The 15,769-nt window shown below is 29.6% G+C and overlaps 1 protein-coding gene and 1 long non-coding RNA gene across 2 annotated transcripts; both read right to left on the bottom strand.

The window, feature by feature from the left end:
* Nucleotides 1-2,545: 2,545 nt before the first annotated feature.
* Nucleotides 2,546-5,270, bottom strand: LOC137826635 (cuscuta receptor 1). The gene is made up of 3 exons (XM_068632690.2): nt 5,222-5,270; nt 4,985-5,134; nt 2,546-4,856 (listed from the first exon to the last, which is right to left on the bottom strand). Exons 1-3 carry the CDS (start codon nt 5,268-5,270, stop codon nt 2,689-2,691), a joined length of 2,367 nt encoding a protein of 788 aa, XP_068488791.1. The 3' UTR covers nt 2,546-2,688.
* A 9,486-nt stretch (nt 5,271-14,756) lies between these two features.
* Nucleotides 14,757-15,332, bottom strand: LOC150025422 (uncharacterized). Its single transcript, XR_016515053.1, has 3 exons — nt 15,198-15,332; nt 14,966-15,124; nt 14,757-14,893 (listed from the first exon to the last, which is right to left on the bottom strand). It is a non-coding gene; the product is annotated as an uncharacterized LOC150025422 (long non-coding RNA).
* Nucleotides 15,333-15,769: the final 437 nt, after the last annotated feature.

The following is a 15,769-nucleotide window of genomic DNA, read 5'->3' as shown; positions in this document are numbered from 1 at the left end:
TTTAAAAAATCCTTAAACGCGAAGAACATTTATAACAATAGTTTTTATATCAAGCGTCCAATGACTATATGAAGATTTGAAGAAACCCTAAAGTTGCAAAGTACAAATTTTCAGAAGTTTATATAATGATATCAAGAATGAAGAACACAACAATGAAGTACATACGAACATTATATGAAATATTTAAGTGTACCTAAAAGCTTTTGTAGTCGTGTTTTAGATTTGTGCTTATAAAATTTCATATATGCTTGTGAGAATTGTGTTTTGAGCAAAATCATTGTAAATCTTTCACGATTGTGAAGTATACCTAGTGAGCCTTTATTGTTCTATTTGAAAGAGATTTTTCTCATTGTATTGAGAAGTCCTTGATCTTAAAGGGAGATTAGGACCGCGTACTTGGAGATGTTAGAATACTTGGTGTACCTAAAGAGGTTAGAATACGTGTAGAAGTTGTAGAGGTTGAGAATATTGGGAGAACCTGTAGAGGTTGAGAATAGTGAGAGAATTAGAAAAGATTGAGAATACTTATAACCTGAAAATGTGTAAGAATACTTGTTAGTGAAAGACTCTTGAGTGAGTTGCTTAAGGGACTGGATGTATGGGAGAGTGAACCAGTATAAAATCAAAGTGCATCTCTCTCTATCCTTATTTATTACTGATGAGATTATGTGTTTGTGTTTTAAGTTTGCAAATAGAGTTCGGGATCCATTCAACCTGCACTTTTGAAGTCAATTGCATCTTCATATCTTTTTTATTCAGTATCTGGTCTTAAGTTATAATATGCTTTAGGGTGGGCTGGAACCTAGGTAGGATTGGTTTTTATACAGTACTCATAGTGCAATATTTTTACTTATTTTGTTTTGTAAACAAGTTGGAACACTCAATTTTTATTCAATATTTTTGTTGTTGATAATTATTTTGATGAACTTAATGAAACAAGATATTGGAGTAAGTGTCACAAAAAAATTACATAATTGGTGCAATTTTAGTTGGTTTTACCAAAATAAGTACATTTTAAGACATTATAAAATTAGATAAGTCATGCATGGAAGAACAATTTTAATATGAAGAAGTCGTACACTTAAGCATGACTTCTATTTGCAACGATTTTTTTTTCAAATAAGAAGAAGTGCTTCTGGAGACTTCCTGGAGAGACGACGTTTAATTTTTTTTTTTCTATAAAAATTGTGCTTTGAAGCATTTTTTTCATCATTTTTTTCTTCAAAAATTATTAATTTTTTTTAATTGGTGTAAGTCGTACCTAAAAGATGACTTCTAATTTTATTTTTAATTTACACTCAAGTTCTGCTTGCAGAGTTCACTTCTTATTTTTTTTTTAATTGAATGCTTATAGACACATTCAATTAAAAAAAATAGAAAATCATCTCTACAACCAAATTTTAGTACAAATTAAAAAAAAAATCGTTTTTAAGGCACAACTTTAATATACCAATTTTAAAAAAATTAATATTTTTTTAAAAAAAATAATAATAAAAATATCCTTCAAAGCACAAGTTTAAATAAAAAAAAACAATAAAAATGGTCTCTGAAAACAAAATTCTAATTTGAAATTTTTTATCGTGTACAAAAGTCGTGTTTAAGTTCACCACTTCTTCATATTAAAATCATATTTCATACATGATTCACTCAGTTTTTTAATTTTTTTTTAACTTATTGTTACATATAACACTACAAGAAAATAATGACTAAATTATAGTGACTAAATTAGAGACTAAAAATATTTTTAGTTTCTATTATTGTTAAATGATTTCTAAATTGGTATCTAATTAACAACCAAAGTCTTTGTTACCAAATTTATAATATAAATAATTGATAGTTAAAACCTTGGTAGCTAATTAGATACCAATTTAGAAACTATTTAACAATAATAGAAACTAATTTAGAAATTATTTTTTTTTAGTTTCTAAAATGACCTCTAATTTAGTCAACAAAAATTGAACACCAACCAAAAAAAATGAACGGGTTATGTAAATTAGTGAAATTTCTTCACTCCAACAATATTCATATTATTATACATTTTTATCCAATTTAACTTTATTTATTTAAAAAATTACAAAAAAATACTATAATGTTTAGTTTTAATTTTTTTTTTTAAAAATTATCATCAAATCTTGTTTCCTTCTATTTGAGTCCAATACTATTTTATTCCAACAGTGTAACGTTGGTATAATTCTTAATATTACCATAAGTCTAGATAAACTGAGCATTCTTAAACACTCTAAAATTATTGATAATAGACGTCCTTGTCAAAAAGTCAATAGTTATCTAGTCATTATTCCATTATTTTTATATTTATTTTATCTAAAGTTCTATATTTTTATTTTTTTGAAAATACGATGCAAAAGTATATATTTCATGTTACTAAAAGGTCTAATAAATCATAGTTCTTATACAGGTACAATAACTTCCAAAATAATATCTGATATTAAACGGAATTGTGATAGAGTACCAATGAATCAGTGAGGGAGTCATTAGGGAGTAGAGAGGAAAAACTTGATGTCCATTTATTTGAACAGGTGTCAATAATACATGAACACAATATGAATACATACCAACTATATCTAGACATTTAGACCTTGCATATCATTATTACACAACATATGAAGGGTTGTTCAATGAATGTCCTAGGGCAAGGTGGTATTTCAGACATGCAGACAAGGTAACATATTACGTACTTCTATAATTTGAAAACTTGAGCAAAATATTGTCTTCAATAAAGTAGTAACAATTTGTACAGACCCATTCTATATTATAGAACCATCTTCGTCTCCAATAAGGATTAATGTAGAGAGTTGCTGCAATTACCAACAATACTGATGTGCATGACACACCAAAACTTGTCCAGAAAACGAACATGTCAACGAAACTGCAATTGTCCTCATCAGTGTAAGAGTTATTTGGTGAATTATCATGTGGTTGTACATAAGGATTGCAACTTTTTGGGAGTGGCGGTCCACAAAGGAAAGGATTATCTTCATAACTGCTTTCATCAAATGTAAGAAACTGGCCTTTCCTTTCTGGTGTTTCACCAGATAAGTTATTATGTGCTACACTAAATACGGCAAGAAAGGATAACCTATTCAGTTGAAGAGGAATTTGACCACTCAACTTGTTGAAAGAAAGATCCAAACTCTCTGTTTGTACCAAATTGGAAAATGAAGAAGGAATTTGTCCGATGAAATCATTGTAGGACAAGTTCAATGCTCGAATTCCTGTCAAGTTTCCAACTTCAGATGGAATATTCCCATTTAATTTGTTATTGGATAAATCAATTCCAGACATATAGCCAAGGATATCCCCTTTGTAAGTGTAAGATGTTTTCTTTGTAGTGAAGTTCACCTTTTCCTTTGCGGTTGGAAATGAATTTCCCCATCTGCGACTATAACCAAAAGCTCTACCGTGAAGACTTAATCCCACAGTGTTCTCGTACTTAAAAGGCATTTTACCCAAGCATTTGGGTATTAAACCAGAAATATTATTTGAGGAAAGGTCTAGTATAAATAATTCTTTCAACTGGCATAACTGTTGTGGTATATGTCCTGAAAAGTGATTACCTTTCAATATGAGAATGTTCAATGGTGAATTTTGAAGGTCCAGTATCATATCTTGAATTTTACTAGTTATTCTATTGTAACTAAGGTCAAGAAGCACCGGTGAAGAACTGTTGAATGTCGATTTGGACAAGCCAGTAAACCTATTATTGCTCATGTGGATGAATCTCATCACGGAAGCAAAAGACGGTAAAAGACCTGTGAAATCATTTCGTGAGATATCTAGATATGCTAGAGCTTTCAGTTCCACAAATGTTGTTGAAATAGATCCTCCCAGATGATTGTTTGACAATAAAAGCACTACCAAGTTCGACAAATTTCCAATCACACTCGGTAGTTTTCCCACCAAATGATTGTTGCTTATATCCAAGGCCAATAATGATGTGGAAGAAAAACTATTTATACTTCCAGAAAGACTATTTCCGTCCAAATACAACTCTTCCAAGTTCTTCAAAGTCGATAAAGTAGGAAACACGGGTCCATGTAGCTTATTATTTGAAAGTTTCAAAAATTTGAGCTCAGACTTGTCGCCAGATATGTTCTTTGGTATTTCTCCTGACAAACTATTATCTGACAGATCCAATGTATCCAATAAGTGCATTTGGCTGAATTCACGAGGAATTGAACCTCGGATGCCATTCATAGACATGTTCAAAAATTGCAAATTTGGAAAGATTGAACTGATATTGCTGCCAAATATCTGACCAGTTATCATATTGTCAGACACATCAATCCTCCTTATCTTCAGAAGAGGATGTGATGGTAGCTGAAAATTACCATTAAAAGAGCAATTTCTCATAATAATTTCTGTTAACTGTGTGTTATTTTCCAACAGCCAATTAGGAAACTCTCCTTCCAACTTGCAGCTCGTAAAATCCAGACTGGTTATGTTATACTGATAAAGAAGAAACTTAGGGAAAGGAATAAAATTTGTGTCCGTTGTTGAAGACAAACTAAGTACTTGTAATTGAAATTTTGGAATCCAAGTTTGGGATTGTGCTGAGTCCATAATGACTTTGTTGCCTTCACCATAGATGAACTTGAGATTAGAATGATTGGAAAATGGTGTGAAAGAAATAGGGACCTCAAATTGGCTTTCATTGAAACCAAAATATTCAAGTGAAGTAAGACTTGCAAGGTTAGAAGCAAAATTTCCAATGAAGTGATTATAAGATAATTCCAGTATCCGAAGAGATGTCATGTTTACAAAAGATGAGGGAAGTGATCCCTCAAATTTATTGTAGATTAGATTTAACTCTTCTAGCTTTTCCAGCTTAAACCAATCTGAAAAGTTGAAATTTTGAAAATAAAATTCATCATTCAGGGAACAAAATGAAAAGGATATAAATATTTTAACAAACTAAAGAAAATTGTATTGAGTGACGTAAAAGATGATTTGATGAGAACATTACCAGCTTCAGGAAGTTTGCCATTTATGTCACATTGCGAAAGAGACAAAATTTTCAAAGAAGACAAATCTCCAATACTTTGAAAAAACTCATTTTCCAAGTTAGAACTTCTGTCCAATATCAAGCGTTCTAGGTTTCTTAAATTGCGAAAATCTGCACAAAAGAGAAAATGATATGAAGCTTAATGTAACAAAAAGGATATTAATTTACCAAGAAAAATTAAGAAGTTTTAGGTATTACCTTGAGCAATAATTGCTCCTTTAAATATATTCTCACGCATAGAAAGCATCTTAATAGATGATAAAGTTTGTAAGGACTCCCTTCGCTTGCTTCCATCAATCACATTCCCATCCAAAGCTAGGACATCCAATGTGCTTGTACTTTGTAAGCCTTAAAGATGTAAGGTGAATTAACTATAAAAATATGAAACATATATGAATCTGGCTAAATAACATTTAGCAGTTTCAAAATATCATGATTTTATCCTATATATGTTTCTTTCATAGGTAACTATTAACTAAGTGTTTCAAAATTAGGCATTTATATTAGTCCTCCACTTTCTTTCTCCCCTCTACATCAATGGCAAATGGTTTTCATGGAAAATCCTGCACACCACAACAATCACCAAGTAATCCCACAACATTTTTCTTCTCTAATCTTTTGAATGGATTTGAGGAATATGATATGATAAAAAAGTTTCAAAGGTGGGCTAGAGTAAAAGAAGTATTCATTTCTCGCAGATTAGATTAAATAGATGGGGGAGAAGATTTAGGTTTGTGAGGTTATTTGAGGTGACAAACATGGGATGATTGGAGAAGGAATTTGACCAAATTCATATAGGCAACATGAAGCTCAATGTTAATCTTCCAAGATACAAGAAAACAAACATTGGCTCAAACACGGAGGTAAGAAAACATAGAAGGTATGGAACAAGGGAGAAAAAAATAAGGTGTGGAAGGAAAAGAAAGGAAAGAAATCCTTTGTTGATGAAGTAAGAGGATCCTCTTCTCAAGAGCAGTGGAAAGGTCTTATTATTGAAACTCAGAAACAACTCTTACCATGTATGGAAAACAATGTGATTTGTCAGATGTTACCAGAAATTGATTATAATACTTGCGAGGAATTCGTTAAGAAAGGGATAAATATGATCAAGATAAGGTATATGGGGCATAACTTGGTTTCATTGACTCCAAGAGAAGGTGAATGCATGGACGATCTGATACAGATGAACAAAGAGTGGTTTGAAATTTAATTTCAAGTTATTGATATATGGTCTGAGACATATTTAGCAGGCCATAAAATTGTGTGGGTTAGATGCTCTAGTCTCCCTATTTCTCTATGGAATAAGGACTGCTTTTCAAAAGTGGTAGGAGAAGTAGCTTCCCTGGTATCCATTGACAAAGTCATAGAGAACTGGGAAAACATCAAACATGCAAGGCTTCAAGTAAGATTACTCAGGAGCTGTAATGCAAGATTGGTAAAGGGCATGAATATCAATGGTCAGGCTTATAGTATCAACATCGAAAAGGAGAATCCAAGCGGCAATGGAGGTCAATGTAATTGCGATTATAATCATTTTGACACTTTAGATAGCGTCTCTTCTTAATGAAAGAGAAAATGGAACAGGGAGTATACTAACCATGTGGCATAAAGAAGCTTTCAGTTTTGATAACCATTTAATAGGTAAAGGTTTCATTGTAATTTTTGGTGAGCATTTAAAATCTAAAATGAACATATCGGTGGTCAATGTGTATACAACGTGCAATGTGAGTGAAAAGAATGCTCTGTGGGAGGAGCTATCTAACATCAAATTAGCGCATCAGAATTATAAGTGGTGCTTTATTGGAGATTTCAATGCAGTTAGGAGTGTAAATGAAAGAAAGGGAACTAGTGTCAAGGGTAGTCAAATGAGTGAAATCAGGAGGTTTAATAGTTTCATTGAAAACAACTTCTTGCTAGATATACCAATAGTTGGAAGAAAATATACATGGTCTAAGTCAAATGGAACAACATAAGGTAGATTAGATAGAGTCTTAGTATCTGATGAATTGTTCCAGAAATGGCCAATGTGTAAACAGTACATTTAACCAAGGGATACATTTGACCATTGTGCTATTATGGTCAAATTTGTGATTAAGGATTGGAGTCCAAGGCCATTCAGATTTATTGATGCATGGCAATTGGAGAATGGCTTTAAAGAACTAGTGAAAGCAAGTGGAACACGTACATAGTACAAAGAGATGGTATGAGAAATTTCAAAGATAATATGAAAATTTTGAAGGTTGATCTTAAAGTTTGAAACCGGAAAGTTATTGGGTACTTGGATACAACACAAAAGAAAATCTTGAAAGAAATAGAGGGTCTAAACAACCAAGATGATAATAATGAGTTAGAGGACAGTTTTAGGCTGAAGAGAATGGACCTATTCAGTCAGCTGAGGGTACGATTGATTCACTTCTACATCGAAAGGCTAGGTCAAATTGGTTAAAGCATGGTGATTCTAACTCAAAATTCTATCATTCCATAATCAGATGCATAAGACTTAGGAGTGAAGTCAAAATAGTGGAAATTGGGAGACAATGGAATGAGGAACCTGAAGTGGTTAGAAGGGAAGCAAAAAAAATTGTTTAAGACAGATTCACCGCTACAGAGGATTTTTGGGGTCAGACTAGGAGCAATAGAGTTTAAATCTATATCTCATGAGGATAATTCAAGCCTAATATCAGACTTTTTAGAGGAAAAAGTTAGGGAAATGGTTTGGCAATGTGATGGTTCGAAAAGCCCTAGGCTAGATGAGTTCAACTTTACACTACAAGAAAAACGCGAATTACATACAGATTATTACATACGGATCAAAATCCGTATGTAAAATCAACATTACATACGGATTATATCCGGATGTAATTTTTGGCGCCATGGAGCGGGAATCAAAATCCGTATGTAAATACATACGGATTTTTTCCGTATATACAGGTTTACATATATTAGCACCATAAAATAAAATTAGCAGTGAATGGGATTCGAAGTCAGTGGTTCCTTCAGCAATCTTTCAGCAACCAAGTAGAATTTAACCACTACACTAACCAAATTCTTTAGTTTTATTATGATTTTTATTATACTTATTATTATTAATAATACTAACAATATTAACATATGAATCACATTTAATTTATCTATAATCTACTTGAATCTAAACATAATTTATTATATTATCTATTAGTATGAATCAAATTTAATATATGTCATACTCATAGTCATCATATTACCTATTACATTAAAATCAACTATCATATTAATTATTATTTTACGATCATATTGACTTAATTAAGTTCATTATAGGTAGTTGGTTTTACTTGTGTGTTATATATAGTAAAGAATATTGTCAACAAACAATATTATCTTTTAACATAAAATGATGACTTTTACATTAACTATTAATTAAATCTCTAATACAGATTACTAGTTAGCATATCATTATAGTTTAAACTATATTAATTATTCCATAAATCTATGTAAAAAGTTGTTACTAAATAACCCTTTCTACTAATATATAAATCATAATGACAAAGTGATTAAATAATTTATAATTTAAAATATTTTAAAAATTATACATTATATCAATTTTAATCTATGTAAGTAAATATTTGAAAATAAGATTTTTTTTATCGACAAAGAATAAAAAAAATTAAACAAAACATTTTAAGGATATTTCAATCCTTATACAAGAATCTCAAATCAGAAAAGAAGTGTAAGATACAAGCACCTATATAGCCATCTAACAAAAACTTCACAACTACCTATAATAACCTATATTTGAAAATAAGATATCAAATAATTTTATATTAATATATATATATATAATATGAAAGTAAATTTAAATTTAACCATGAGTTTTAAAAAATTAATGATTAAATAAAGAAATATATTAATCAATATATATATATATATGTATTTATAGTATTAAAGTTATATTAATATTATATAATTTCTTCCTTTTTCTCTCTATCTATCTATATCCGGATAAAAGTAATATTACTCAAGTCAAATAAAACTACTATACACACACAATAAATATCTAAATGTATATTTATATCAAAATTAATATTAATAATATGAATATAATATTGATAATATGAATATAATATTAATAATATGAATATTAATACTAATAATATTAATAATAATATTAATACTAATAATAATAATATTAATAAATATTAATAATAATATGAATATTAATACTAATAATAATAATATTAATAATATTAATATTAATAATAATGTTAATAATAATATTAATAATATTAATATTAATAATAATGTTAATAATAATATTAATAATAATATTAATAAATATTAATAATATGAATATAATGTTAATAATATTAATTATAACATTAATAAATATTAATAATATTAATAATAATATTAATAAATATTAATAATATGAATATAATGTTAATAATAATATTAATTATAACATTAATAAATATTAATAATATGAATAATATTAATAATAATATTAATAATAATAATAATAATATAATTTATTTTATTATTACTATTATTAATAATTATATTAATATGTATAAATTATATTAATATGTATAAATTATATTAATATGTATAAGTATAATAAAAATGATAATATGACCAAAGAACTTGTTTGGTCTAGTGGTCAATGCTTCCCCGGGTCACTGGAAAGACTTGGGTTCAGCTTGTAACATTATTTGGGGCTTGGTTTCGAGTCTTATTGGCTTGGGTTCGAGTCCCAGCCAGTGCAAAATGCCTCTAGGATTAATAAAAAATATAGATAGTGATAAATAATAATTTGTAATAATGAAAAAATTAAATTTTTTTTTTACATTACATACGGATAAATCCGTATGTAATATTCCGTATGTAAAATCCGTATGTAATTACATACGGTATGTAAATTACCTACGACAGTTTTACATACGGATTACATACGGATAAAAATCCGTATGTAAACCTGTTTTATATACGGATTTTGGGTCTTACATACGGATTTTGACTGTATGTAATTCCAATTTTTCTTGTAGTGTTAACTTTATAAAGAATAGTTGGGAAGTCCTAAAAGATGATATCTTAGCAGCGGTCAAACATTTCCAGGACATGGGAAGTATCCATGAAGGTTGTAATGCATCATTCATTGCTTTTGTTCCTCAAGTGCGTGACCCCATAAAGCTTGACCAGTATAGACCAATATCTTTAGTTTAGGCCTTATACAAGATCATATGAAAGATGTTATCTAGTATAATTAAGAAGGTTCTACCCTTGGTTTTTTATGAAAGTCAATCAACATTTTTGAAGGATAGAGGGATGTTAGATAATGTCTTAATAGCCAATGAGATCATAGAGGACCTTAGAAGATGTGGGAAGAGTGAGTTATGTATGAAAGTGGACTATGAAAAGGTTTATGGCTCGGTCAGATGGCATTTTCTATTTAATATGCTACATATATTAGGCTTTCATTACAAGTGGATTAATTGGATCAAAGGTTGTTTGGATTCTGCATCGGTATCGGTGTTGGTTAATGGAAGTCCTACAACGAAATTTAAACCAACGAGAGGGTTGAGGCAAGGAGAACCTCTAACAACTTTCTTATTTATTATTGTAGCTGAGGGCCTTACGAGGTTAGTAAGACAAACTGTAAGGTGCAATATGCTTAAAGGTGTGAAAATAGGCAGGCTCGAGGTAGCATCTTGTGTACTGCAATTTACAGACGATACCTTCTTTATGTGTGAAGCTAACTATCATATTGTGTTTACAATTAAAGTTATTCTTAGGTGTTATGAGCTTACATCTGGGTTAAAAATGAATTTTCATAAGTCTAAGCTTGCAGCCATAAACATTGAGAGGAACACATGTAACTATTATGCAAAGACATTAAATTGTACACAAATGTCAATACCTTTCAAATATTTGGAACTGGTTGTGGGAGGTAACTCGAGGAAGAAACAATTTTAGGAACCTATTTTGAACAAAAAAGGACTAGATTAAGTGCTTGGAAGGGGAGATTTTTGGCTCTGGCGGGATGAATATGCCTAATTAAGTTGGTGTTTACCGCTTAACCACTATTCTACCTGTCCTTTTATAAAGCACATGAATCAATATATAAAAGTATTATTATTATTCAAAGGAGATTCTTGTGGAGCTGGAGGAAGGACAGTAGAACAATATCGTGGGTTAGTTGGGAACATCTATGCAAATCAAGGGGAGGAGAGAGGTTTAGGGTTTAAAGATATTTTCAATTTTAACTATGTACGTTTGGCTAAATGGAAGTGGCAAATAGAGAGTGAAGAAAGAGGGAAGTGGAGAGAAATACTAAATTCAAAAGTATGGAATAGAGCCAGGACAATCAAATACTCAAGCAAAACATCAATTGTGGTGGAGGAAAGATTTGTATAAAGTATGTGGTGAGGGAGAAATGGTGGAATGGTTCCAAAAAGAAATAGAATGGAAAATTGGATCAGGGGAAAAAGTTATACTCTAGGAGGATACTTGGGTTAATAATAATAATATGAAATTTGTATATTCCATTCCAGGTTATACTCAATATCCTTGGATTAGGAGCTAAAGGTGGGAGAGGTAGGCATGTGGAATCAAATTGGTAATGGAAGCTGGAGACACAATAGGTTTGATTAGGAACTTGCACAACAACAAGAAATGTTAAGAACCTTATCTTGTGCAAAGCTGAATAGGGTGGGTGATGAGTTCTCAATCAAAACTGCTTACGAATGTGTATCAAATTATGTCAAAGGTATTAATAATAGAACATTTAAACATTTAAGTAGAGTTTTTGAGCAAATAGAGTTTGGCAGGAAAACCTGTTAAGCACCAACATCCACAAAGGTATGTCATAAGCTTTATATTGGTCTGTGTTGTGCTTGTTAAAGGCTGGGAAGGTATATCTATGCAGGGTATGTATCAAAATAGCAAAGGATGCATTGTGAACTAAGAATGCAATATAGTTGGAATTACCCAACATCAATAGAGATAATTTTTTGGAAGGGTCTTGGGATTGCAAATTATTCCGTTATGAAAGAGCAGTGAAGGGTGTGCTAAATAAGCCTAAATTTATATATGCTTGTTTGTTTGTTATACTTTTTTGGAATTGTAAATTAGGTGGTGGGGTTATTTTCACATTTGTATAAGAGTTAGAATATCAGTAAAATGTGATTTTTTATTGACAAAAAAATGCTTTTCAAATTTAATGTTCTTAAATACCTCTATGTACCACAAAATTGTTGATTTGATTAAAACTTAGATCCAGCATCTTTAGACTAGTGAAAGTGGATAATCCTGCAAGAGATAAACATCAAAGTAAATGAGTAATGTTATTTCTCAAAAAAAATTCCTATGAACCAACACTTTTATAGAGTATGAATAAATTAGTCTAATTTTCAAATTTTGTCCAGTTTAATTGTTGATATTCAATTTGATTTAATTTTCAAATTTTGTCCTCTTTAAATTTTTTATGAAATTTTAATCATTATATTCTCTAATTTAATTTTGATTTGATTTTTAATTTCACATTAGTTTATTTTTTTATATTTTAATTAATTGATAGATATTATGGTACATATTAAATTATTATCCAATTTAACTAAAATCAAAAAATGTATACAAATTTAAATGTTAGTCATAAATTGCAGGTTTTAAAATATTTGGAGACTAAAATTGCAGCGAGGAAAAAGAGGATAAAAATTGCAGATAAAAAATTATCAAAAGGAACAAAAATTATAATCCAGTTCAATTTTTATAAATTTCTAAATGATTCCTAAAATATATTCATTTTATTATTTCGGTTCATGTAATATAAAATTTATTATTTTGGTTTTGTATCTTTAGATGATGTATAATATACTCTATCGACAGAGATCAAATTTAAATAGTAACGTTTTATTTAATAAGGACTAAAATGACAAAATAAAATTTGGAATAATAAAATAAAATTTAGAAACCAAAAATTAAATTAAATGAATAAATAATATAATTAAGTCTGACTTGTTTTTTTTTAGTTCTATAATATTTTTTCTTAAAAATTATATAAACGATTATTTCTTAGTTTGTAATTGTATTAATTTGTATACATTAGCAACGGAAAGGAATTTAACAGAAAATGGATTTAATTTCTTATAAATATATTTTCTATCTATCAGAAATAAAATTATTAATAAAAAAAAAAAAAACGACTCAGTTTTTCAACTTGTTTATCCATTTTATCCCGCTTCGCATAAAAAATATTATTATTTACTAGATGTTTTAAGAATGTAAAAAATTAAAAGATAAAGATATTACATTTTAAAAAAAATGTTAAACATAAAATAATATAAAATTTAGATAACCCAAACCATAACTTTATAGTTTCATAGACACTAAAAACGGTTTTAAAGACTAAAGTGAAAATATCATGTTATACAAACTAAAATTTGCTCACAACTTTGTTCACCTCAACCAAAACTGTGTTTAATAAGTACTAAAAAAATATTAAACCTTTTAATTAATTCATGTGATATAAAATAAAATTATCTTAGCTTGATTCTCTTTAACAACCTCATCTTTTTTTATATATAGACCATATGTATTTTTTTTATTCATTAAACTAGAAAGATCTCGTATCAATTTATCCACACATGTGTTGGTCAACACTTATCCTTCTAGTCAAAATAAGATTCAAAATCCAAAAAGTAGATATTAAAACATAAAAAATTACATGTTGATTGTAGAATATTGCGTTGCACGAAAAGTAACATGCTTAACAGAAATTTAATATCAAATAACTACAAAATGTACATGAACCTAATTCTCTCAAAAATCAAGAAAACATTTATAAGCTTAAAACATAATATGTATAAAAAAAACTCGAAATAATCATTGCCAATATGTGCTGGAATATAGTTATCTCATGAAAGAGTTCAATTTTTAAGAACTTGATCGGGAAATAGCGATGAAACAGATAATAAAATATAATGTATCATCGCTTTGATGGGATGATTTAAGATGAAAGAGAATAATTCAACAAGTATCTATTAATAATGCATATTTAAAGATTATACTTACCACTTATATCCAGGGATCCTTCTAATTGATTATTACTTAAATCAAGAGATTTGAGAAATCTTAACCCTGTTAGAGATGAAAGAACTTTGTTACTGAATTTGTTTCCACTCAACCCAAGGACTTGTAAACCAGTGGGCCATGTAAATCCATCATTTCCTGTCGAAAAATATTGAAAACATCCAATTAGCAGAACCATCCCTAATATAAAATAACATGTTTTCATGCCTCCATAATTACCTTAATACAATCAGTAAATTCTCATTCTAGTTCTTAAAACATAAATGCGGATAGTCTTTCATTTTAGTCCCTAATTTTATATAAACATGTTCATTTTAATATTTTCTTCACTTTATTCTCCATTACCATTTTGTACAGAACGATTAAATTAAATAATGTTTGTTTAAAAAGGACTAAAGCAAGCATATTATACAAATTTAGAGACTAAAGTAATTAAGAAACTAAAGCAATAACTTAGTCCTATATAATGAAATTGTGGGATGATGACAACAAACCTAGACGCCACATGATGCTCTCATTCAACTGGTTCCTAGTTAAGTCCAGGATCTCCAAAGAACTCAGTTTTGATAAGCCTAAACAGTATTATATTACAGTTAGATATATGTTTCAACCATAAACAAAAAATGAAGATATTTTCGGTTTGAAAAGTATGTGTACTCAAAATTGATCTTGGAGTCAATTGAATATCTCCTAAATTCAAAGACTTGAGGGATGAAAGCCCACTAAGAGCATATGCAATGTCACTGTCATTGAAGTTGTTTTCTGACAAGTCAAGAACCTCAAGATTCATCAACATTGAGCATAAACCTACAAGGTATATATAGTGTGTTATATTTCACCTATATTTCTTTATCCTGAAAACAGGAAAAATTACGCTACCTTGAATATGAAGATCTGAGTCCAATTGAGTTCCAGCCAAATACAATTCCTTCAACGATGAGAATCGACCGAGAAATGGCAGGATTTCATTGGTCAATGGGTTGTCACTCATGTCAAGGACCTCCAAATTAGGAAGCTTTGATGAGAGAGTTTCAAAACCTTATATAATACACAGATGTATTAGTAAAAGGTTGTGGAAGAAGCCAACAAATTGTGAAAAATATAGCCTCACCGTGGAATGAAGATGGATCGAAGCTGAATTTTAAATATATCGACTTTAGAGATGAAAAGCCATCCAAACTAGAGAGGATTTTGGCTCCATTCAAGTTATTAAAACTCAAGTCAAGGACTTCAAGATTTTTCAAGCCTGTAGAAGATATTATAAAATGGAAATGTTGATTAAGCATTAACTATAGATAGCATATTCATTTTGTAAAAGTAATCAGTAGAAGATAATACAATAACCTTTATTATTGTCTGAAGAACCAACTATCAAACTGTTTGACAGGTTGAGGCTCTTCAAATCTTTGAAAACAAAGAATTCCGAGTAGTTTAAATGCCAATTAATATATTTTTGCATCCCAGGATAACAGTTCCAGCAAGAAAGGTCGAGTTTGGCGACTCTCCCAGTGGTGGCGTTGCACTCAACTCCTTTCCATTCGCAACAATCGGTTCCGCCCCATTCCCAAGAGAAAGGGAACCGGAAACGGGAATTTAGACTCAGAAGACCTTCTCTCTCGTCCTTCCGACACCCTTCACACCACATCACTTGCAATATAACAAAAAAGGATAAAAACATGCCTA

The sequence above is a fragment of the Phaseolus vulgaris genome, chromosome 8 (genome assembly GCF_051622355.1).
Source record: "Phaseolus vulgaris cultivar YP4 chromosome 8, ASM5162235v1, whole genome shotgun sequence".
Lineage (NCBI taxonomy): Eukaryota > Viridiplantae > Streptophyta > Magnoliopsida > Fabales > Fabaceae > Phaseolus > Phaseolus vulgaris.
Note: the sequence above shows the minus strand (reverse complement) of the source record. Positions and strands in the feature narration are given on the sequence as shown.